At 42.6% G+C, this 24,912-nt stretch overlaps 3 protein-coding genes across 4 annotated transcripts in view; 1 reads left to right on the top strand and 2 right to left on the bottom strand.

Annotated features, from left to right (window-relative positions):
• Positions 1 to 4,364: 4,364 nt before the first annotated feature.
• Positions 4,365 to 6,525, bottom strand: LOC311037950 (dual specificity tyrosine-phosphorylation-regulated kinase 2-like; the record flags this gene model as incomplete). The annotated part of the gene is made up of 2 exons (XM_084047245.1): positions 4,365 to 4,594; positions 4,689 to 6,525. The coding sequence occupies 2 exons, from the start codon at positions 6,523 to 6,525 to the stop codon at positions 4,365 to 4,367; spliced, it is 2,067 nt and encodes a 688-aa protein (XP_083903371.1).
• Positions 6,526 to 7,778: 1,253 nt separating this feature from the next.
• Positions 7,779 to 14,594, bottom strand: ppwd1 (peptidylprolyl isomerase domain and WD repeat containing 1). Its single transcript, XM_084046757.1, has 11 exons — positions 14,430 to 14,594; positions 13,404 to 13,506; positions 13,107 to 13,210; positions 12,870 to 12,990; positions 11,885 to 12,332; positions 11,187 to 11,377; positions 10,650 to 10,839; positions 10,063 to 10,244; positions 9,259 to 9,340; positions 8,826 to 9,008; positions 7,779 to 8,001 (listed from the first exon to the last, which is right to left on the bottom strand). The coding sequence occupies exons 1-11, from the start codon at positions 14,581 to 14,583 to the stop codon at positions 7,858 to 7,860; spliced, it is 1,902 nt and encodes a 633-aa protein (XP_083902883.1). The 5' UTR covers positions 14,584 to 14,594; the 3' UTR covers positions 7,779 to 7,857.
• Positions 14,595 to 15,416: 822 nt separating this feature from the next.
• Positions 15,417 to 24,912, top strand: part of cwc27 (CWC27 spliceosome associated cyclophilin) — a 51,544-nt gene continuing 42,048 nt past the window's right edge. For both annotated transcript variants that reach the window (XR_014600004.1, XM_084047348.1), the window contains exons 1-10: positions 15,417 to 15,598; positions 17,522 to 17,618; positions 18,227 to 18,339; positions 18,843 to 18,986; positions 19,752 to 19,850; positions 20,029 to 20,132; positions 20,714 to 20,783; positions 21,736 to 21,815; positions 22,886 to 22,913; positions 23,510 to 23,691. Coding sequence is in view for 1 of the 2 variants with exons in the window: in XM_084047348.1 (XP_083903474.1) it covers positions 15,557 to 15,598; positions 17,522 to 17,618; positions 18,227 to 18,339; positions 18,843 to 18,986; positions 19,752 to 19,850; positions 20,029 to 20,132; positions 20,714 to 20,783; positions 21,736 to 21,815; positions 22,886 to 22,913; positions 23,510 to 23,691 (959 nt within the window). In the remaining variant the exon portion in view is untranslated. The remainder of the gene's footprint in view (positions 15,599 to 17,521; positions 17,619 to 18,226; positions 18,340 to 18,842; positions 18,987 to 19,751; positions 19,851 to 20,028; positions 20,133 to 20,713; positions 20,784 to 21,735; positions 21,816 to 22,885; positions 22,914 to 23,509; positions 23,692 to 24,912) is intronic.

The raw sequence follows: 24,912 nt of genomic DNA, 5'->3' as shown, positions 1-24,912 counted from the left end.
ACATGACCCTGTTAATTCAGACATGTGCAATGTTTAGACAATAACACGAAATGCTTTTGAGAGTAATTGTTTTTTATGTATGACATACTTTCTTGTGAAAATAGCCGATCTACAATCTCACACCTTTTTAGATAGCAACGCGTTGTGAGCTTGTAGATCGACTATTTTCCACTAGTTTCCATTCCGAAATATATTGAGCAGTTTGAAAAACATTTAAACCAAGGATTTCTGAGCAATTTGCGTGAAAGTGTGTCATGTGTGTGAACTCCCTTTTCACTAGTACAGGTCTGTTGGCCCAATGGCTTAATCATCTGCCTTGAAACCACAGGGTTCCTGGTTCGAATCCTACGTCATGTAGAATTCATTATAATTGCATTGCACACAACATGACTGTATCAATGAATGCATGTGCAATTGTTAACCAGTAAACTCCGCCCTTAGATTGTCTGCAATTTTGAGCAGTTTGAAAAACATTTAAATCCACTATTTCTGAGCAATTTGCGTGAAAGTGTGTCATGTGTGTGAACTCCCTTTTCATCAGTTCGGGTCTGTTGGCCCAATGGCTTAATCATCTGTCTTGATACCAGAGGGTCGCCGGTTCAAATCTCACCTCATGCAGACCTCAACTCAATTGCATTGCACACAACATGACTGTATCAATGAATAAACATGCAATTGTTAAATGAAACGCCTATTGAGAGTAGTCGTTTTCAATGTATGATGTACTTCATTCCCTCTTTTGTTTTGTTTTGTTGGATTCTCCCTTCTCACTGACCAAGGCTGTGGATTGAATAGCTTGATCAATACAGTGTTAGTCTCATGTGCCAAAGGTCCACGGTTCAAACCCCACTCGTCACAGTTTACATTTAAATTGCATTATACAAAACATGACCCTGTTAATTCAGACATGTGCACTTTGCGCTCTCTCGCTCTCTCTCTCTCTCTCTCTCTCTCTCTCTCTCTCTCTCTCTCTCTCTCTCTCTCTCTCTCTCTCTCTCTCTCTGCCTGTCTGCCACTCTGTCACTGTCTGCCAGTCTGCCACTCTGTCACTGTCTGTCTGCCAGTCTGTCACTCTGTCACTCTGTCACAGTCTGTCTGTCTGCCACTCTGTCACTGTCTGTCTGTCTGCCAGTCTGCCACTCTGTCACTGTCTGTCTGTCTGTCTGTCTGCCAGTCTGCCACTCTGTCACAGTCTGTCTGTCAGTCTGCCACTCTGTCACTGTCTGTCTGTCTATCTGCCAGTCTGCCAGTCTGCCACAGTCTGTCTGTCTGCCAGTCTGCCAGTCTGCCACTCTGTCACTGTCTGTCTGTCTGCCAGTCTGCCACTGTCACAGTCTGTCTGTTTGTCTGTCTGCCACTCTGTCACAGTCTGCCAGTCTGCCAGTCTGTCACAGTCTGCCAGTCTGCCACTCTGTCACTGTCTGTCTGTCTGTCTGCCAGTCTGCCAGTCTGCCATAGTCTGTCTGTCTGCCAGTCTGCCAGTCTGCCACAGTCTGTCACAGTCTGCCAGTCTGCCAGTCTGCCACTCTGTCACAGTCTGCCAGTCTGCCAGTCTGCCACTCTGTCAAAGTCTGCCAGTCTGCCAGTCTGCCAGTCTGTCAAAGTCTGCCAGTCTGCCAGTCTGCCACTCTTGTCACAGTCTGCCAGTCTGCCATTATTCTCGAAACCGCTAATTGCTGCTTGCAGCTATATTTCTAGTTGTTTTTGCCAATCATGCAGCTCATCGCCAAGAGCGTAGTTGTCAACGAGGGGAAAACAAAGTTCTGAGTTGGCAAACCAAGGCATTTGGTAGTTGATGGAGTAAGATGGGGATGTTTAAATAGATCATGGGTCTTCAACAGAGGGTCCAGGACCTTTAAGTTAAGTTAAGAGTTACTACAAGGGGGGGCTGCCTCAATACTTAGTTTACTAAGTATTGAGGTTTTAAGTGGTTAAATGTCTGAAAATACATGTTAACATGAATCCAACATATTAAGAGAAAATATAATGTCTAAACAAACAAACAACATACATTTACAAAACACTGATCATAGTGCTATGAAGTCTATGAAGCTATCTATGAAATCTATGACAATTTTTAATCTGCAACACAATGTTAGCACAATATGTAGTGGGGGCCCCTGCTTCATCTCTCTCTCAAAACGTTGAAGACCCCTGAAATAGATTAATTGAATACTAATGCAAATTCTCCCTCCACTATAAGCTGTGAGGGGGCAATACTCACGGCGCAAGCTGATGAACATCGCCCTCATTCCTGAGCTGCAGTCACCTGCTGTGAAGAGCCTGGCTGCTACTCTAGACAATGAAGTTGTCCAGCCTACCCTGAAGTTCAATATTGACAGGTTGTTTGTTACCCCCCCTGTCCATCACATACTTCGTAACGTGCTCTCATATGTAAATAATCATTCATTCATTCAATCATTCATTAAAACAATATTTTTGTGTGATTAACAGTGTTTGTCATTGTATATGCAGCCTTTTAGTTTCTACTGAACAAGGTTTTCTTCTGACACTTGCTCTAAATGGTATATGACTTGTTTTTAATGATGTTGTTGAATTGTCTAAAGTACCATCTATCTAAACCTTAGACTCAGTCACATGACAAAATACAAATTTGTTTGTACTTTTACTTTAGTCAAATTTGAAAACACAGCTTTTACTTGTAACAGAGTAGTTTTACATTGCGGTATTACTACTTTTACTCAAGTAAAACAATCTGAGTACGTCTTCCACCACTGGAACATGTATCCACAAGTTTCCTAGGGTATTGTGGGCATCACTTCCTGTCGATTTGATCAGGTATCATGGATCAAATCGACAGGAAGTGACGCCCTCAATGCCCTAGGAAACGTGTGGATAGGAAGAAATACATTCAAATATTCAGCTGTGTTACTATGGAATGGTCTACCTGCTTCCCTAAAGTCTATTGGCTCATATGTCACCTTTAAATCCACCATAAAGAGTTCAGAGCTCAGCAGCACTAGAAGCTGTTTCTAAATAGGGAACTGAGTAGATAGTAATATGTATTTGTTTGGTTTTGTAGGACTTTTGTATCAATATTTTAGATGGTATATTGTACATACAGTATGTACTGCTCAAAATAATTAAGGGAACACTTTGATCCCTTCATTATTTTGAGCAGTTTTTGTTAGCAGTATGTACACACTCAAAATAATTAAGGGATCAAAGTGTTCCCTACATTTCTTTGAGCAGTATATTTGATGTATCTTATGTATTCAGAGGAAGCAAACCTGTTCTAAAGTTAGTTTGGTCATTTGTGAAGTATGTATGTAAAAGGCAAAGGCAAATCCCTTCACCCGGTCCTACATCTGAGGCCCAAAGCTGTTTAAATGTTGAAGCCAATTTCAATGCTCATATTAAGCCACAGCTATTATTTGATAACTGATTCAATTCACAAGGGCTGAGAGGATCACATATAGATTCATATTAAATTGAATCACATTCAACCTGACGTCCATATCTTGGGCATGACATTGTACAGGCAAACATCGGAGAACGACCGAAATATTTCAGTAGGTCATGCATTGACAAATGTAGCAGATTTAGTTGCTGAATTACATAATTGTGACATGCCCTATTGCCCTCAGGCCTTACATTATTTACTAAAAGGAACAATGGTGGTATTGTTAAAGCCAGTAAAGGCCACTAGAGGACAACAGATCATTTAAAATGCAGGAAATTCAAATAATTCTCATAATGAGAAAAGCTGATCACCTCCACTGCAGAGACTTAAGGAATTGCATCCTCTGTGGTGCATCAGGCTTGGCCGGGCATTCCAAACAAACACAATCGGCCGTGTTTGGGGTCGGGGCTACACGTCTGTGGGGAAAATCGGTGACTAAATAGGGAGAAAATGGAAAAAAGATGAAAAAAGAAAAGAAAAGCTGACCACATTTTGTAAATGTTTCTTTTGAAAAAAGAGACTATCAGAAGTTAATTTACAGCTACTCTACAGTTTCTCTTCTCATAGTCTGTATACGTTTGTGATCTCATGCTGGAACAACCATCTTCCCCCCCTACTTAACACACCACTTTACACACCAGGGGCGTGATGACTAAACAATGAGGATTTTGCATAAAAATTATTCACATAGTTGATGCCTCTCTAATCGCGGTGAAAAAACAACCTTGTTCCGAATAAAAATTGCGTGGCTTTATTGCCACGTAACATTTTGTGTAAATGTACTCATATGACACAATCAACGGTTCGAAAAAATACATCTTCCGGCTAATTAATCATAAACCGCCCTGTTGTGTAAGGAACACAACGGTTAGACAAAATGGTTGTAAACCGACATGTTGCAACATGATTATACAACCCCCTATACTACTTACCTTTCAGTTTAGCTTCTGAGCATACGTCTTTTGATCTTCAGCGCTTGACCAGAGGTCCAGTTGTTCTGGGTGGTTGCCGTGGTAAAAGCGTTGATCTTACGAGTGTGAGTGGAGTCTTTGTCTTCCCCGAGTCTCCCATCACGTTGCTCCTCACTTTGTGGCTGTCGTGGGAGACCCTGGGCTGTTGTTGGCCGCAGGCAGGGGTTCGGGCTGTCGGTGGTACAGAGCCGCAGGTTGGCTATGGCGTTTGATTCACACAGAACACAGAAGTCATGTGCCTGTCTCCTGCAGTTGTCAACGTTTGTAGCCAGCTTCCTCCGCAGCCTCCTCACCTTCACTTTCGGTACGGCGACGTTTATTCATCGGCCAAGAAGGACGACTATAGGGGGCATACTGCATCATGGGTAACAATGTGCCATGGTGCTCGGGGAACCTCTTCACCGCGTGGACCCCTGGGCTATTGCCCTCTTGCCCGGGGCTATTGGCCCCGTGCAAGGGCTTGCCTGCCAGCCAGGGGTGCTTGAGGGCTTCACTTGGAGAGAGGCGCGTCGAGGGGTCCCAGTCCAAACACTTCTTAATGAAGTCAGTAAAGGTGGGGTCCTCGCAGCCCTTCAGTGCAGCTCTCCACTCCTTGCTCCCCGGGGGACCTCTAAACTTACCTAGGCGGGAGAGTGACCCCGTGAGCATGGTGCCCCCCGTGGGCACCGTCTTGGCGACACAGTAGCGCGGATAGCCTTTGGAGTTGATGAAGTTCTTTGCCCGCTTGGCCTGCTCCAGGACCTTCTGCGGAGGCTTGCCCAGCAGCTCCATGACACAAGCCAGCTGGTCACCTTCGTCCTCACCGGGGAACAGCAGGTTGCCCGTCAGCAGCTCGGCCAGTATGCAGCCAAAGCTCCACATGTCGATGGGCAGGCCATAGCACATGCCGAGGATCACCTCTGGGGCGCGGTAGAAGCGAGATTGGATGTAAGCTGTTCGAAACACGGTCTCTTCGAAACAGCTGGAACCAAAGTCAATCACCTTGATGGCGGCATCAAGGTGATTGACTTTGGCTCCGGGTGATTGACTTTTGGGTTCATCCCTCTTGAGCTGGATGTTATCAGGCTTGAGGTCACAGTGGATGATTCCGAGTCTGCTCAATGCCTCCAGACACTGCAGGATCGAGTGGGCAAACTTTTTGACCACCGGCAGGCTGAAGCCCTGGAACTTTGAGCCCTGCGACTTGATGAACTCGTGCAGGTTCATACCCAGCAGTTCGAACGTCATGCAGATGTGGTTGCGGAACATGAAGGTCTCCAGCATGTGCACCACGTTCATGGTGTCGTTGAGGTCCTGCTTGCGCAGGTACTCCAGGATGCGGATCTCCTCCTGCGCCTGCCGGTGGTAGCGTTTGTCGTTGCGAACCATCTTCAGGGCCACGAACTGCCGCAGCTTGTGATCGTACACCTTGGCCACTTGACTGAAGCTGCCCTTGCCGATCACCTTGAGGAACTCATAGCGGTAGGCCAGCTGGTCGTGGAGGACGAGGATGTAGTGAGCGTTATCGTCATCGTAGCCGTTGTTGTAGTTGCTGCTGCCGGCGATGTCGGTCGTCCTTTTCTTGGCGTTGGTTCCCAGGAAGTAGATTTCTGGGTAGGAGTAGACCTCCGTCTGCTCCAGGGGGGTCAGCAGGGTGCCGTACAGCCTCAGCGCCTGCTCAGGAGTCAGGGGCAAGCGTGCGCTGTTGCCCTCATTCCCACTCCCCTGGGGGCCATACGAGTCACCGGAGCCTTTACCGGAGCCTGTGCTGTCCACACTGTGCTCCTTGAGGTTGTACACGGGGGTGGGTTTTCCCGGCACCTGAACTGCGGCAGGCCCGTTGTTCTGGATGTTTGCCACTGTTACAGCGTTGATCTTACGGCTGTGAGCGTGGTCTTCATATAGATAATTGACCTTGAGTTGACCACCTTGCACCGCTACCTGATCCCTCATTATGCCCTCATTACTCACCACCATGTGTTTAGGCTTGGGGGGTAGCCCAGATGGACTGTTATTCACCACCGTGTGTTTAGGAGGTATCGAGGGTAGCCCGGATGGACTGTTACTCCCCACTGTGTGTTTAGGCGTGGAGGGTAGCCCAGAAGGACTGTTTTCATCTGTATGTCCTTGTAGGATGTGGTCTGTCCTCATATACGAGTCATCGTACAAACTGCTCTTTTGTGTAAAGAACTTTGAATTTCCTTTGTGCTGAAATGTGGTATTCAAATTATTAGCAATTGCACTGCCTTTCCTTGGCTTACTCCATGGCGCCATGGCGAGCTGTTGCAGTTGGGCCTACAGTTCTAAGGCGCCCTTTCAACGAATCAATGATGTGCTATTTTGTTCTACTTCTATATAATTTAATGGCTGGATGGAATGACTGAATCAAGAGTGTGCAATGGCATGCTACGATTCAAAATGAGCTATATATATGGTGTGGAACGATGACGTCACCATGAGCTCTACCTCTGTGTTGACGTAGTCATACTGTAGCAACATAACAATTTATGTACAATTAGTACAGTTTAATACCATTCACTGAGGATTTTTTTCCCCTCTTCGAGTACTGTACATCCTATAGCCTGTACTCAGGGCATAACATAACCCCTGTTAAAAAAGATTGATCTCTATATCTGTGGGACAAGGGGATATCAAACCTAGGTCTTTTTAGTAGTTTATATTCCTGTACAGGATAAAAACTACATAACGGTAAAACGTGGCAGGCTGACCTTTAGTATGCTGTGATATAAGCGACGCAGCTGCAGTCAATACAATAAATAATGGGCGTTAAAATAAAGGGGTGTTTTTTCACAAAAGCTGCTTAATGGTTAAGTAATACCTATACAGTATGTCACCATGAGATATTTACAAATCCAAATCTATACTATCAGGTATTCTTATTAGCTATTTATGAAGCAATCAGCATGGCCATGCTTGCACATTGGCACACCTATTGATGGTGCTTCTGGTATGTTATTTCTTACTTTTGTATTGCTGTATCCGACAGAACTGCTCTTACTCTGTATCTGCAACCAACGATTGTGCTGCCTCTTGGCGACTGATTTCCCCCCGTGAGATCAATAAAGGTCTAAATATGGATAATAATAATAATAACTTGAATTTATATAGCACCTTTGAAAAACCAAGGACACTTTACATTAATAAAAAATAAACAAACTAATTGCCAAAAGCCTGAGTGGAGAAGTGTCTCTTGAGTGCGGACTTGAAAGAGTCTAATGGAGAGAGTTCTAGAGGACAAGGAGCTGCCACACTGGCTCTATCGCCGAGGGTCCGCTTATTGGTGATACTCATTGATGTCACTATGACTATGATTGAAACTTTACATTTAAAAGACGATTCAGTCATTTAAAAAAAGACAGGATTGATCTCACACTGACTATGACTGAAACTTTACATTTAAAAGACTTTATTCAGTTTAAAAAAAAAGGTTAACAAAAAGGGACAGGATGACAAGGAAACTGATCATTTGACGGTAATGTTGATGATGCTGATGTCTTCGTAGGGTTTGTCTGTCTTGGGGTTGACTTTGACGTTGGAGATCCTCTGGACCACCTCCATGCCTTTAGCACTCCTTCCAAACACTGTGTGCTTGTTGTCCAGCCAGGGCTGAGGAGGTATAGTACAAGAGCACATGTTGATGAAGACAAAAATGGCACAAAAAAGCTGCTTCGCACGCACGCACGCACGCACGCACGCACGCACGCACGCACGCACGCACGCACGCACGCACGCACACACACACACACACACACACACACACACACACACACACACACACACACACACACACACACACACACACACACACACACACACACACACACACACACACACACACACACACACATACACACACACACACACACACACACACACACACACACAAGCGAAAGTAGCAGAGACAAAATGTAATTTATACCTTGTTGTAAAGGTGACTAATCAACGATAATAATGATAAAATACAATACCAATTGGTATTATTGAAGGGGAGAAGTAATTGATAGAATACACGCTAAGCGGGCGCTCGGGTGGCGCAGTGGTTAAGTAGCTGCCCACCACCACAGAGGTTGTGGGTTCGAATCCACTGTGGTGCATCCGGCTTTGTCAAGCGTCTACACGAACACAATTGGCCCTTGTTTGGGGGTAGGGAGGGAAGCCGGGCAGGGAGGATTATAATTGGTACAGCACGCACTCCTACGGGCTGGGGGCGGCACCTGTCAGTGGGGAGTGTTGGGCGGGAGGAGTAGGACGAAGGCTCTACGTCCTCCCGGTGGGGGCTCCTCACTGGCCAGTAGGATACAACAGCAGTGACAACACACAAATGTGTGTGGGGAGGAATTAATTGGCATAACGACTAAATTGGGGAGAAAGGGGGGGTAAAAAATGATTGGCTACTCTAAATTTGTAAAAAGAAAAATGAGTCAACTTACAGTTGGTACGACGGTGACGAAGAACTGTGACCCGTTGGTTCCAGGGCCTCCGTTGGCCATGCTGAGTGTGTAGGGTCGGTCGTGTCTCAGTGTAGAGTGGAACTCATCCTCAAACTCGCCTCCCCAGATACTCTCTCCTCCCATGCCTGTGCCTGTGGGGTCCCCCGTCTGGATCATGAAGCCCTGGTTCATCAGAAAGACCAGAAGATAAACACTCAGTCAGATAAGACAGTGGTTCTCAACCTTTTCAGACCGTGACCCCCCCAAAATAATCATATTTGAACCCCCCACCCTGACAAGCACTTGGAATTGTAGGAGTTGAGGCATTACATTTAGTTTGCTTAGACTGAGTAGCATCAAAAACTCAACCTCAGAGTAACTGAAAATAAAAGTATCAAGTACAGTGTCTGAAATGATACAACAGAGAACTTACCTTGATAACTCTGTGGAATATGTGACCGTTGAAGTAACCATTCCTGCTGTGAACACAGAAGTTCTCCACCGTTTTGGGGCATCTGGTGAAACATTGAAAAGATCATCTGAATAAACATCTTAACATACAAATGACACAGAATAACCTGGACGGAAATCAACAATCGCATGGAGGACTTTCACCGTAATGGTGGGGCAATAGTTTAGCGAACAAAAAATATATAACATTGATTTAAATAAAATGATCAATTTGGAGGGAAAGAAATGTAACTATCACTTTCCTAAAATGTTCTCAAACTTAAAAGAAATAGCAAAACTAGCCGAGCCAAGCTCACCAACGCCATGCGGCGCATTGTGAGCTGCTATGTTCGCTATTTTTGGGTGACACAGTTGTATGACAAAGTATAAAATAGGGCTTAAGTGGTTACGATAATCAGATTAAACGATTTAGTCCAGTGGTTCTCAAAGTGGGGTCCGGGGACCCCAGCTAAAGTAGTTAATATAGCATAACAGTCATTTTAACCTTATGTATACGTTGTCTATTCAAAAATATCAAAAAAGTTTGGATCATTTTGATAAATCTTCTCTTCTGGGGGTCCCTGGCAAACTCTTTTCAGATGGGGGTCTGTGGCCAAATACATATCAATTTGGGGGTCCTTGACATGAAAAAGTTTGAGAACCACTCATAAACCAGTCAATCATAAAAAACTAAATTATAATCGCTTGGCGTCCGAAAAAGTAATGAATAGAACAATGGCTAAGAAGATCATGGATAGTTGCAGCACCAGGCCAGGGAGGGACGTACTCAACAGGGAAGAGTTTGATGTGGATGTCTCCCATGGTGGTATGGATGATGGCACTGTCAGACACTCTCTTGGGGCCCTCAGCCTGGGTGGCAGCCATCACCTCTTCTTTAGAGGGCTTCTCATTGAAGATGTCTCTGTCAGAGTCTGCACTCTTTGTGTCCTCTGGCTCCCTCTTGGAGAACTGGAAGTACAATGATGGATGATAAAAGAGTGAATGTATGCATAATATAATATGAATAATATACTGTATGTGTCACAAAACTTTTATATACATGGAATAGATTTTTTTATAGATGCTTTACACTTTGTATATATCAATGATGTATCACCACAAATATATTGTATCGAGTAAGCCCAGTTTGTTGTACAATGGTGTCACCAAAAATAGCCGGTCTACAAGCTCACAGCGCATCGCGATGCATTGTCAGCCTGTAGATCTGATAATTTTTTTAAAGTTTTAAAAATAAATTCCATTTCCCCCCCAAAATAGATATCGAAATCGATAATTTTTCCAAATTGATTACTTCTATTAACTAATTATTTTCTATTCATTATTTTGTTCGACTAGAATGTCACGCCATCTCACGTTGTAAAATCGGTTCTTCTTGAACGCAGTGCAGAAGATGGTGGGATCGGGCACCCCGCTCTGTAAGGCAGGGTTGTCGGACGCCTTCATCTCAATGGTGGGCGCCACTTGGGAGACCTTTGCAATGCCTTGGAACAGGCTGAGCTTGACCACACGGATGTTCTCCATTTTTCCTAGAACCCGCACGCACCTTACATGGCAGATAAGGAAGGAAACGTTTAGTCATATTTGAGGTGAATTACACAATTACACACTCACTGTTTTTACATATACTTAAGATATTCAAGAAAGTCTGATCATTTCAAATATAGAGTTCATAGAATTTTTCTCAAACAAATTGAAAATAGTTTTTCAATTTAACCAATAACGATAAGCCAAAGAGCCTACATGTTAAGCCTGATTTATACTTCGTTGTACAACGGTGTCGCATGTCAAAAACAGCAGATCTACAAGCTCACAGATGAGATATTGTTGGCGAGCAACACCATAGTACAACGGCATACAAAATAAGCATTACCAGGACCACTTGAAACTCACTTGTTGGTTTCCACGTTTATAACCTTGATGCCAAGCATTGTCCCGTAGAGGACAAAGTGTCCTGTCTCATCAAAGATGATGTTTGTCAAGCGGATGCCGTCGATCTTCTCCAGTTCTCTCTCCACAGCCATGCGCCTCCCAAACTCCATATCGGGCAGCTGCTGCCTCATCTGCTGAAGCTCTGTGAACATCTGACACCAAACACATCAGGTGTGAGAAGCGTCAATTCAGGTGCTATGAATTACCCACGCAAGTAGTGTTGCAGACACGTGTATGCCTTTCGGCCTGACGAATTGCGCAAACCATGCCCAATCGCTGTGATTTCACTTAACAATATGGCAGACAATGACATCAATGGGCTAACGTTAATGGGCTAGCTATAATAATATAATTTGGTCCACAGTCCCCTCTCCTTTTGGGAGTGGGGACTGGGGGTTCTATGGCCCAATCAAAGACCACGTCACTTCCCACCCAGCCAAAGGTAGGACAGCTAATGAAAGAGATCGGGCCTGGTTAGCATATTTGTCAGTGCAAAAAGCATCAGGGTGACTTATACTTGGTTGCGTGGCGGTGTCACCCACCAAAAATAGCCGCGGATCTACAAACTCGCGACACGTTGTGCTGTGATGCATTGTGAGCAACCAAGTATAAATCAGGCGATACACACTTTCAAGGACGACCGACCAACTAGAACTTACCGTCAATGATTCATCAAAGACCCTCATCAGTTTCCCAGTCAGGAAACGGAAGATCCTGACTTTCCGGTCAGATGCGATGGTGGCCATTTTCTTGCCGTCAGGAGAGAACACCAGGCTGGTGGGATAGGTTTTGTTTTTCGCAAATTCGTACAAGTCTGTGTCCGTTTTGTACTCCCACTGAACATACTTGGGGAACTTGAATTCGTTTCTGAAGCCAGTCCAGTATTCCAGCATTCCCGATTTGTCAGCAGAGACGATGACCCTATATTTGGGATTCAGGCGGATCTGGGACAGTGGCGAAGAATGCATCTTGTCAATGGTGTGTAGCGGCTCGTTGCCTCCCCGTCCGTCATAGACGAAGATCTTCCCTGTAGATTTTTCGGAGCAGGCTACAGTGGAGATGGCATCCCCTGGGTTGTATATCCATTCACACTGGCCTGGATGGAAGCTGCACATTGACAAACAGGTAATGTCATACTGTCAAATAGTTGTCAGTGCTTGAGTAAAGAGAGCTTATTATATATATCAAATATTCATGTTGGCTACATGATATTAATAAAAAATGCTGCTGGCCCGGGCGGCTAGTGTAGCGGTCCGGGCACCTAGGCTGCCAATCCAGCCTGACAGCGTGTCGCGGGTTCGACTCCCGATCCCGATGACCTTTGATGCGTGTCACTCCCCATCTCCTGTCAGTCTACGGTTCACTATCAATAAAGGCATCAAACCCCCCCCCCCAAAAAAAAAATATGTTGCTTATGTTTTGGTCAGTTTGAGTATGATGATAGATTCTCTGACATGTAACCTGACTTGTAGTTCAAATGACTTATTTAAAACAACATCTTTATCAAAATCTAAAACAGCCTCTTGGCATTCAGGAAATTGCAGCAGATCATATTGCAGTTGTAAGTCCATTGTGATTAATTGCACAGCCAATTTATGCACACCATCTTTGATTGTTACATGTAAAACATGAGTGCACACGTACCCCAACTTCAGCATATTGATCATGTCAAAGTTGACAACGTCAAAAACTTTCATGGCCTGGTCATCACCAACAGAGCAGAAAATGGCCCCCTCAGAACTGACAGCAATGCACTCTATCACACCTGCAGAAAGTCAAACGCGCACAGATTGAGATTCCTGGTTTGAGCTAATTGACAAATATTACTTGAGAAACATTATGACAGACGGTGTCCGTCTACCCAAGAAATGTCATTCATACCAAGATGGCTGCGAAAGTGTTTCACAAACTCTATTCCCTCGTCTTCTCTCTTCTTCCAGAACTTGACGTGGCCATCCTGACTGGCTGTGATGACGAAGTCTGTCCTAAGAAGGGGAAAGATAAACTTTTCATCAGATAACACAAAGTCTGGAGGAAAAGGACAAAGTCAGAGTGATGGTGCACCGAACTGGGAATATCACTGATTTAATCAAACAACTAGTGAGTATGGAACAACTACAGGCTAGTAGTAAAATAGTTTCCTTGACTTGTGGAAACATTATAAGGATTAAAACTTACTTGGAACAAACAATGTATGTGATAACATCTCTGTGCATGTAGCTCCGCTCATACATGGCAGCTGACGGCAGATTGTCCAAATAGACACGCTCGTATTCCAACACTGAGGACAGACAACAACACAACAAAATGTCAGACATGCACTCAATAGATCACTCAAAGAAAGCTCAAATCGAAACACTGCTCCTTACTTTTGACGAAGAGAAAGCATTTTGAAAAAAGGTGTGCTGGCCCTTTATTTTTGAAACATGTTAAAGGTTTTCATCTTAACACGTTTGGCTAAATGGCTTCAAGACAATGTACAGCCAGGAGTCAGGAACACAAGAGCACAGGATAGCTTAAGCAGAACCCTCCAAGACGGTTTTACAGTTACAAAGATGGACACATATCAAAACGGGAATAACGTTGTTTAATACTATCAGATAGGACTTTTCTGTTTGGATGTATGGGCTGTCAAGGGTTGGTATTGCAACTATAGATTCCAGATATTAAAAATATCTGATTTAAAAAATCTAGCCCCAAGCAACTAAGAGTTGCTTGGGGCTAGATTCACTGTATAAATTGCATTATGGAAATCCAGATTAAGCTAGATCTATATGATTTGCAGAAACTGTACCCCATCATTAACAGGGTGGGTATTCATGCATCATGTACCATTTTGTGTTGTGGTTCAGACAATATTAGAAACAAAGGAAAACAACTAGCAAATCTGAACTGAAGTAGTTAGAGGTGGTCTGTCTCCCTACTATTCCATTGATACATTCAGAACCTGATGTCGGGTAGATAGGACACGACACCTACTGGCATACAAGTAGTACTGCCTGAAGCCAATAAGTCCAACATCTTCCCCTGGCACTAGGCTTTGATCGGGGCTACCAAACTGAAGATTAAGTTTTACAGATGTTATTGCTTTGATAGCAAAGAAAGGAGAACACGTCCACAGTTGATCATAGTCTTCATCAGAAGTTCCCAGGGCAGTCTCAACACTAACACACAGAATGGGTGAAAACCAACCACGATCCAGACCTTTTCTCTTCTTGGTGTGTGTAGCCTCGCTCGGCATGGGTCCGACCCATTCTTCTCCATCTTCTCCTTCCTGCTCTCCGGGTTGTTCTGTCTCATCACCATCATCTGCGTCCAGTTTGCGCTTCAACTCCACATTGCTTCCCTCCGCCGCCATGGTTGTTGTCGAACTGCTGGAACTGCCCGGTCGTCTCTTTCCGGGCCACCCTACTTCCGGTGGCGCGCATGCCGAAAATAGCCGATCTACAAGCTCACCACGCGTGGCACCGTGACGCGTGGTGAGCTTGTAGATCGGTTATTTTCGGCACTACACCCCAGGCTTGTTCTTTCTTTCTTTTTTTCTTTGTCTACGGTTGTGTAGAAAATAACTTCTAATACAATAGGAACAACTAAACGAGTCGTACTGTGAAATCAACACACCTTCCCAATTGAAAATTGTATTATATGTATTTTATTAAGTTAAATAGTGTAACTTCGCGTCACCCAGGCTATCCTGGTTTCTGTTTACTTGGTGCTTAGAGATCCGGTTTAAATCCCGCCTACTATATCCGGTACTTTCCAGGCATACATACACACGCATGCGGGCCGTTTCCGTATCCGTTCTAGACAGGATCCACAACCTTCAAAGTGAAGTGATCCAAAGTCTAGTTGCGTCGACTCCAGATTTGGTAGCCGCCGGCCCAATAGGGTCTGGCGGGTGTTGTTTCTACAGGGACGGATTATAACGCGACACCTGAGTCAAACCAACATAACAAAACAGGGGAGTTCGCGTCTAAGCGATAATGTTTGACGCCCATATATTTGCTTTTTAACCGACCATTGTCTAAAAAAACAACCCGTATACACGTTTTTAATCACAAACATCCACACCCAACTGGTATGGCTGGAATTGGTGACACATGTAAAAGAGGGTCCCTCGAAGTATCCCCCCATTTATTGGAAGTAAACAATACCCTCACGTGTGGGTGTCTCCAACATGGCTGTGTGGGGATCGAGTGAAATAATCGTGTATAGTTGTTGATAATAAAGTGTTATCGTATATTGAACCATAATATATCTGACTCGTCGCGTTGTAAGTACCAGCCGGTGTAAACGTGCTTATTGTCCTCTGCTGAGTGCACATCGGAAGAATGAGTAACATTTACATTCAAGAGCCCCCTACTAATGGCAAGGTGAGCGCGAATATAACAACACAAACAGATGATCTCTACAACAGTGGTTCTCAAACTATTTCACGTCAAGGACCCCCAAATTGACACTTATTAGCCCGCGGACCCCCATTTGAAAAGATAAGCCAGGGACCCCCATAAGAGAAGATTTTTACGGCTCTAGCAGTGATTCTCAACCTTTTTAATTTCAAGGACCCCTAGTTTAACATGCATTAGGCTACGGACCCCCATTTAATGACATCTCTATCTCTGGGACCCCAATTTAATTTAACTCTGAGAGTGTACCAAATGGACCCTAACGGGTCACTCTCAGAGTTACAGACCCATAAGGGTCCATTTGGTTCCTATCCATCATTTAGCTGGGGACCACCTGGAACTCCCTCAAGGACCCATGGGGGTCCCCGGACCCCACTTTGAGAACCAATGGTCTACAAGCTCAGTGAGCTGGTATACTCCACCGATTTCACATGATGGCTTAATTCTGTCAAAGCCAATGCGACGTTAATGTAGGCTTGCACGAATCCCTAAAAGGCAGACTATCATTTGACTGGGATTCAATTAGGTGGTGTTATGTAAAGTGTTAAATATCTCTATTCTTATCACTGGTATATAGATAGACTACTATAGTGTTTGTTCAGTAACAGGGGTCTCCTTAATTTGTCTCTCCAGCTCTTTAGTAAACAGAATATACATTTTCAAATCAGGAGAGAGCTCATACAGGAGGGTACAGGATAAACAAGTGACTTTGGAAGTGATGAACACTATAACATGTAACTTTCCCCTGTGTTTACATATCAAAACAATAAATCATATTTCTATGCCAGCAGTCCTCAGCTACTGGAATAGTGTGGTGGTGTTTACCTGCAGAAACTCACTGTATTTCTGTGTTTTCACGGTTAGTTTTTTAGCAGACAGGGATGTTTTTGGGCAACCAAAGCAAACAGTGTAAACACCAACATACAGTCGGAGGGCAATGTGTTAGGGCTGATAACTGCTGGCAATGCCTGGCATAGAGAGAAAGGACGGTTTATTGTTTTGTTATGGAAACACACCGCATAATATGCCTTTAAGTTAGCATAGAACGTAAGCATTGAAAATAAAATATCTAATTTTATGTAGTTGGTGTACGCATTGCTTTCCATGTTGGGTTAGCTAGTCAAGACGTTTTCCCTCTTGATATGAGGTTGCATTAAGATTCAAGAGATGCATTTGTCACGCTCATACAAGTACTGTACCTGTATGTGTGTGAAATATTGGTTTAACACGCTCCACCAGACTAACGCTATATAATAAACCATAACACACAGGGTATTATACAAGTACAATAACGTATAAAGCAGTGATTCTCAAATGTTTTAATGTCGAGGTCCCCCTGGTATGAATGAATCCACAGACCCCTAGAACTCGGAGTGTGTGCAAACGGGTCCATTTGGTTGCATTTGTAAACTCCTGAGTTACAGATATACAAGGGTCCATTTGGTTCCTAACTAGAAAGTACTGGAAAGTGTATCAAGTGCAAAGTGTGTGTCTGTGTGTTCAGTGAGAGCATTTTGAATAACGTAGTACGTGCAAAAACGATATCGATATCTACAGACACCTTTACGGATTGTCACTCTACAGAATAGGTTGGATATATAATATGAACTAGATCATGTTTTGTGTGTTAAAATGTCGCATTTAAAGGTACGGTTAAAGATTATGTATGTTTGTTGTATTATTATTAGCCTTAGTTTGGTTAAGTTAAGTTTGTCTGAAATCATGGCATGATCTCGTTGAATGTTGAAAAACCTAAACATTTTGACAGGACATAAAAAACAATCTGCTCTTCTTAATTGTATTTATTAACAGTACATTATAAGTATAACAGAAAGACATTAAGGGAAATGTAGAGAAAAACATTGTAATTTTGCTCTGAACGTTCCGTAGGTTCTGCTGAAGACGTCAGCAGGTGACATTGACATTGAGTTGTGGTCCAAGGAGGCTCCAAAAGCATGCAGGAACTTTGTGCAGCTGTGTATGGAAGGTAAAATGACTCATTGGCTCCAGGCTGAACCAGAACTAATTGTTGACCACATGAACAAATGTTTGTTATTGTTTTTCATTATGTATGTATTTTATATGCGCTTATGCTGTTATCAGGGCGTCCCTGAAAAAGAGAGCTTGCTCTCAGTGGGCTCCCCTTAATAAATAAAGGAAAAAGAAAAGAAAGAAAGAACCCTAGCATCCCTATTCTGGACAATTATGTCACAATAGGAAAAAGTTGGTGAAAATACAAGCTCATGACGCGTCACAACACGACACCTTATGATCTTGTTCGATCGAATTTCTTCCAAAGAGATTTGGCGTTGAGGGAAAAATGGAGGGGGCCTAGTATAGACCCCTTGGGGACCCCTGGTCAACGAATTACTGTATATAGGGTTACGGTAGTTAAACTCAGCCTCAGGTCTAAATGGGTTAATCAGTTTGAATGAATTCAAAAATAGCAGATCTACAAGCTGAGCTTGTAGATCTGCTATTTTTGAAAAATCTTGAAAAAAAGGTTTTTTGATTTTTTTCAAAAAAATGGGATTTAGAAAACATTTTTAAGAATCGCCACAGGTCTTAATGTGTTAATGTTGTCATTTTGTCCAGGTTACTACGATGGCACCTTGTTCCACCGCGTGGTGCCTGAGTTCATCGTTCAGGGGGGGGACCCCTCTGGGACGGGGAGCGGTGGCGAGTCTATCTACGGTCGGCCCTTCAAGGTCAGGAAACCTATCTGTCTCCTATACTGTACTGTATTTCCCTGCCAAAATGGAGTCTATAAGTAGTCACCCCACGGAGACTTGAATTCATGGATATTTTTTTGTTTAGCGGGCCGGTAGGCAGCGATTCCGGTAGGAGACAGAAAGGATCCTCTTTGTGTCTTCTACCGGAACCGCTCTCCCGGTCCTCATGTTGAGAACCATAGTGGATATCGTCGCTGTCGGGCAGAAACCTCCTATCTACATATTCTAACTTTTTGTGTGTTTTTTTTCTCGTAAATTAACGCCCTACTTGATCACTACAGCGTCACACAAAAGCATTTAAAGTAGCAGATCTACAAGATCGAAACGCGGCGCGAAGCGATATGCTACTTTTGAATTTGAATCCTGAAAAGTAACAGTTTTGGACGTATGAGGTTCCCATCCGACAGAGACGATATGTCAGATTCTTGATTGACTTGATTGATTGTACTGTGGGTAACTTCCTTTGCTCCCGCTTTCAGGATGAATTTCACTCCAGACTGCGTTTCAACCGGAGAGGACTGGTCGCCTCGGCGAATTCAGGGCCTCATGACAACGGGAGTCAGTTCTTCTTCACGTTGGGGCGTGCGGACGAGCTCAACAATAAACACACCGTATTTGGCAAGGTAAAAAAAACATTTGGTGTGTGTCTTCGTAATGCTAACTAAGAACCTCATGAGGCGTTTTTTTTAAAAATGTTTTTAACTTAAGCAGTCTATGCAAGTGATAATTGATGGGCGACCCGTCAATCATCCCGCTTATTACATGGCTACATAAATACATTAATAAATTGACCCAAAAGTAACAGCGAAACAAAGTATTTCCTTGCTTAAGACAATGAAAGTATTCCATAAGGGTTGCGCTGGGCGGACATGGTCGCCTCGGAAAACAAGGAAGTGTTGATCAAATACAATACATTTTCGGTTATTGCCTCGTCTATTTCTCGCTTCAAATGTTTTCAAAAACATTCTTGAGAGCAACGTTTAGCTGTAAATGACATGGTGTGTTTGTTTAGATGGCTGTCATGTTGGATACGGCACAAAATCAAGCAGCGCAGATTGATACGAGCCAGGTGCTCTGAGTCTTTGATTAGACAGCGGTCTGTTATTGAACTCATCGGTCATTATCCAGAAATATCACACAGCTGAATTCAGTGATTGACCAATCAGAATCAAGCATTCAACCAAGCCGTGTAATGAAAACTGTTAACAAGTTTCTTCCGAGCGCTTATAAATGTCTTATAATCTAACAATAATCATGTTTACGATGCTATTATTAACGTATATAGTCTTATTAACACATAATAAGCATCTTATGAGGACTAATACGTTTGGTACAATCAAAATGCTTTCTGATAGATAAAATGATGGTATCTCTCTGCTGTTTTGTAGGTCACAGGAGACACTGTTTACAACATGCTCAGATTAGCAGAAGTTGAATGTGACAATGAGGAGAGACCACTGAATCCACATAAGATAAGAACATCTGAGGTACAGTATGTCCCATGGCAGCCGCTCCCAACCTGTGGGCATTGCAAGTGTGTTGCAACTTTCATGATTTTTCCAAAATACCAGATCTACAAGCTCATAGTGCGGCACTCGGCGCAGCGCTATGAGCTTGTATATCTGATATCTGATATTGAGTTAATAAACATTGTTGTCTTCACAGGTGTTGCATTCCCCTTTTGACGACATCATTCCCCGTGAATCTAAGAAAGACAAAAAGGAGAAAAATAAAGCGGAGGGGAAGAAATCTCAGTCAAAGGCCACAAAGTGAGTGCTCGGCTAATAGCGGACCTACAAGCTCACAACGTGTCGAGAATGCGACGTATCGTGAGCTTGTAGATCGGCTAGTTTTTCCGGCTGCGCCAATGCGTTACGGCGGATAATAATTACCCTATGTTTTCATCTTTGCTTTTCAAGCTTCATTGTTCTTCTTTTTATTCATCATCATCATCATTATACTAAATAGGCTCTATTCACAGCAGCCATATTACGAAGACATTCACAGGTGTTACCAATGATACTAATGAAGGCTCTGTTCCATTCTGGTCAAACAGAGTCAGGGTGCTGATATTGTGCATGTTGGCTCACTGGAAACACTCTGTTACACCAGTGGGTCTACAGTTGGGGTCCAGGGACCCTCATGGGCTTCCAAATGGCCCCTTACAGGTGTGTAACGGGTCCATTTGGTTCCATTTGTTCACTCTCAGAGTTATGGGGGTCGTGGAAACCACTGTGCTACACTAAATGTAACAGAGCCTTCATTAGTATCATTGGTAACACCTGTGAATGTCTTCATAATATGGCTGCTGTGAATAGAGCCTATTGACATGTTTACATGTAATTTCTAGGAACTTTAGTCTGTTATCATTTGGAGAGGAAGCCGAAGAAGACGAGGAGGTGGTGAATAAAGTCAGTCAGGTAATCCATTTTGAAGACGTTCTGGAGGAACTGCTGTTGCTGTTTATTCTTTATGTGCGGTACAGTGATGGAAGAAGTACTCGCATGTTTTATTTATTTTAAAATTATCAATACCACAACGTAGAAATACTTCTGTTACAAAAAATACATAAAAAAGTATAAATGTGGAGATGCAAGGTTTCTGCCTCATTCAGAACTATAACTATAATGAATAGTTGCCAATGTGTTTTTCTGGTCGTTTATTCGTCACCTTTTGTGTAAAGACCTTAATGCATCTAAACAAGAATAAATACAAAATAAACGTATTTCTTGACTGTCAAAGAGAAAATACATTTTAATAAAATGCAAAAAACTAATCGTCTCTGTCGGGTGGAAACCTCATACGTCCAAAAGTGTCACTTTTCAGGATACAAAAAAAACAAAACAGCAAAAGTATTTTGGTTGCGGATCTGCTACTTTTGATGCTTTTGTGTGACGCTGTATATAATAGGACGTTAACCCATTGAGACCTGAAGCCGATTCTACATGTCTCCTAAATCTCAACAGTATTCTGAAAAACCTATGTTTCTATATCAGTGGTGCTCAATCTTTTTCATGTCAAGGACCCCCAAAATTATATGTATTTGGCCGCGGACCCCCATCAAAATATATTGTTCCAGGAACCCCCCAGAAGCAAAGATTTGAGTTAAAATGTTCGCTTTAAAAATATATATATTCAGAAGATTTGCACACATTTTCACGATTTTTCAAAAATAGCAGATCTACAAGCTCATAGCGCGGCACTCGAGCTTGTATATCTGCTATTTTTGAATAGCCTAAAGTGTAAAATAATGCTTTTTAGCTCAAATCTATAAATGAGACAGTTCAATGGGTTAATTTAGAACATGGAGATAAGAGATTTCTGCCCGACGACAACGAAATGTTTATTCTTTCTGCCCCACTGTCTCCACAGACGCTGAAGGGAAAAAGCAAGAGCAGCCATGACCTGCTGAAGGACGACCCCAGACTGAGCTCTGTTCCAGCTGTTGATAAGTACGAACGTTTGGTTATTATAAAAAATAGTGAAAATATGTGAAAATCTTTGAATATATATATATACATTTTTAACTAAAATCTTTGCTTCTGGGGGGTCCCTGGAACAAAATATTTTTGAGATGGGGGGTCCACGGCCAAATACATATAATTTTGGGGGGTCCTTGACAAGTGGAGAACCACTGGTAATATCAGTGGTTCTCAAGTTTGAGAACCACTGATATATTATAGCAACATACGTTTTTTTTTTCAAAGAACTGTTAGGATTTAGAAGACATTTGTAGAATCCCTCAGAAGCAAAGATTTGAGTTACAAATGTTCACTTTAAAATTATATATATTCAAAGATTTGCACACATTTTCAAGATTTTCCAAAAATAGCAGATCTACAAGCCCATAGCCGCGCTATGTTCTTGTATACCTGCTATTTTTGAATAGCCAAAGAAATCTAAAATGACAGAGATGCGTCCCCGGATTGAATGGGTTAAAGCCGGATCTATACACGCTGGTGCCGCACACCGAAAATAGCCTGATCTGCAAGCTTGTAGATCAGCTATTTTCGGGGCCGCGCTGGCGTCGCACAACCAATTATAATTCGGGGAAAATAAGTAGGGCTGTCACGATTATTACATTTTACTTGCGGATTAATTGTCGCTCAAATAATTGCGATTAACGATTTAATTGTGTTTCTGTTGAACATTGGAACATTATGAATAAGAAATGTATTACATTTTGTAAAAAAAAATAAGGAAAATTGACAAATATCTTATTAGTACTTATTTAATAACTTTATACTTCGGAATCACAAATGGCCGATCTACAAGTTCAAAAGCTTTAGTGCTTGTAGATCTGCTATTTCCACTATTTTTGAAAACGTACATGGAAATGATTATGACGATTATGCAAAAGAATTATTGTGATTATCTCAAATAATCATGATTAGATGTTTATGCAATAATTGTGATAGGCCTAATAATAAATCTCCTTTCTGTCATGAAAGTGTTGTTATAAAAAGTCCTAATCACACACTATTGTAATGGTAATGTGATATGTGCTTTCTTTATCCAAAAGGAAAACCAAAGCCGAAGGTGTGGCTGAGGTATGTATAACATATTATTACACGGCTTGGTTGAATGCTTGATTCTGATTGGTCTGATTGGTGCCATGCTATGAGCTTGTAGATCTACTAATTCTTTTTAAATCTTGATTTTTTTTTTGGCAAATCTTTGAATATATAAAGCGATTGTAACTCAAATCTTTGCTTCTGGGGGGTCCCTGGAACAAAACATTTTGAGATGGGGGTCCGCGGCCAAATACTTTATCTAAAAATGTTTTCTAAATCCTAACAGTATGTTACTATATCAGTGGTGCTCCAACTCTTCCATGTCAAGGACTGCCAAAATGACATGTATTTGGCTGCGGACCCCCGTCTCAAAATATGTTGTTCCAGGGACCCCCAGAAGCACAGATCGGAGTTAAAATGTTCGCTTTAAATTAAAACATATATATATATATATATTCAAAGAATAGCACACATTTTTCCAAAAATAGCAGATATACAAGCTCATAGCGCTGCACTATGAGCTATGAGCGTGTATATCTGCTATTTTTGAATAGCCAAAGAAATCTTAAAATTACACGGATGCGTCCCCGCTCTTAATGGGTTAATTTGCGCTTTTCGCGCGTTCTGTGCAGGTGAACGACGGCGATGACAGCGAGGTGGAGATGGGTGCAGGGGAGGAGGACTACGACTCTGACCAGAAGGAGAAGATGAGAGAACTCATCTCCAAGAAGCTGAAGAAAGACAAAGCTGCAGACAGGAAGACAGACGCCAGGGAGGAGGAGGACGAGGAGCGAGGGAAGAAACCCAGCCGCAGGTACAGACAGTAAAGCACCAGACTCTCTCTTCCCCGGTGTTTTGCCCAGGTGGGCGTGGTTTTGAGCTTAGGTTTCTGTGAGGTTCGGGTTAGGGTTAAGGTTAGGGTTAGGCATAGTGTTTGTGAGGTTAGGATTAAAGGGATAGTTCACCCCCAAAATGACTTTTTTTCCTATCGATTAGTCACCCCATGGAGACTTGAATTAATGCGTATTGTTTTGTTTTTGTCGCATTCCTAAACCAATAATTTGCCAATAATTTGATGACCGGCAGCGGTTCCGGTAGGAGACACAAAGAGGTCTCCTTTGTGTCTCCTACCGGAACCGCTGCCTACCGGTCCGCTGGTCATCAAATTATTGGCCCAGTGGTCCCCAAATAATCGGTCGCGAGTATATACCTTTTTGTTTCCTTTTTGTTTCCTACAATTTCTTTAATTATTTCAAAAGATAAAATAAAATAATGAAACACATTTCAAACATGTTTTAAAAGAACATCATACATGAAACAATGAAACAACGAAATAATCAAAGAAATTCCAGAAATTAATTTTATTTTTACTTTTAAGAAGTCGTGAAAATAGCAGATCTACACGCTCAAAACGCATCGCGATGCGACGGCTATTTTCCCGGGGAGATTTCTCTTTTGGTTGAGCTAAAATGTTTGGGATCCTCTGGTCTAACTGGCACTGCGGTGCTATGTCTGTGATTCTTCCCCCATTTGATACGATTTCTGTCTCCCAATCTACACTGTAAAATCCTTAAGTGTTCATTTAACTCTGAGGATGTTCAAATGGAACCAAATGGACCCCGGAACTGGTCCCTCAAGTTTGAATTAATTTTAAAAGATGAAAATGGAAATGTTAGTTAGTTATCAAGTATCTACTCGGAGCGTTCGTAAAATGAACTGATATGAAAGTGCTCTTGAAATCAGAGCAGACATAGAGGGAGTTTACGAAGAAATGTAATTATACTTACACTAGTCATCCAATAAGATCAATTTAAATTCGGTGGTTTGTAACCTGTTAATGACATTGCTTTATAAAACCTTGTGCTCCCATGTGATACCGTTACAGGTGACAGGTTTATGTTACAAATATTTTGGATGATGCTTTGGTCCCAAGATGATGCTTAATTTGTTGTCCTTCACGTAATACAGTTGGTTGGCCTGTTGGGAGCAGTGTTGTACAAGAAAAAGACAATCAACAGGTTCCAATAGTAGAATG

This window comes from Gymnoscopelus microlampas (assembly GCF_963454915.1).
Source record: "Gymnoscopelus microlampas genome assembly, chromosome: 21".
Classification (NCBI taxonomy): domain Eukaryota; kingdom Metazoa; phylum Chordata; class Actinopteri; order Myctophiformes; family Myctophidae; genus Gymnoscopelus; species Gymnoscopelus microlampas.
Note: the sequence above shows the minus strand (reverse complement) of the source record. Positions and strands in the feature narration are given on the sequence as shown.

What these genes read in the sequence shown, in the direction of transcription:
- ppwd1 (XM_084046757.1), bottom strand. Translation starts at nt 14,583, where the DNA reads ATGGCGGCGGAGGGAAGCAATGTGGAGTTGAAGCGCAAACTGGACGCA. An exon ending in ACACACCAAGAAGAGAAAAG is followed by an intron (nt 13,507 to 14,429) that starts GTCTGGATCGTG and finishes GTCTGTCCTCAG; the next exon opens with TGTTGGAATACGAGCGTGTC. An exon ending in ATAAACGTGGAAACCAACAA is followed by an intron (nt 10,840 to 11,186) that starts GTGAGTTTCAAG and finishes CTGCCATGTAAG; the next exon opens with GTGCGTGCGGGTTCTAGGAA.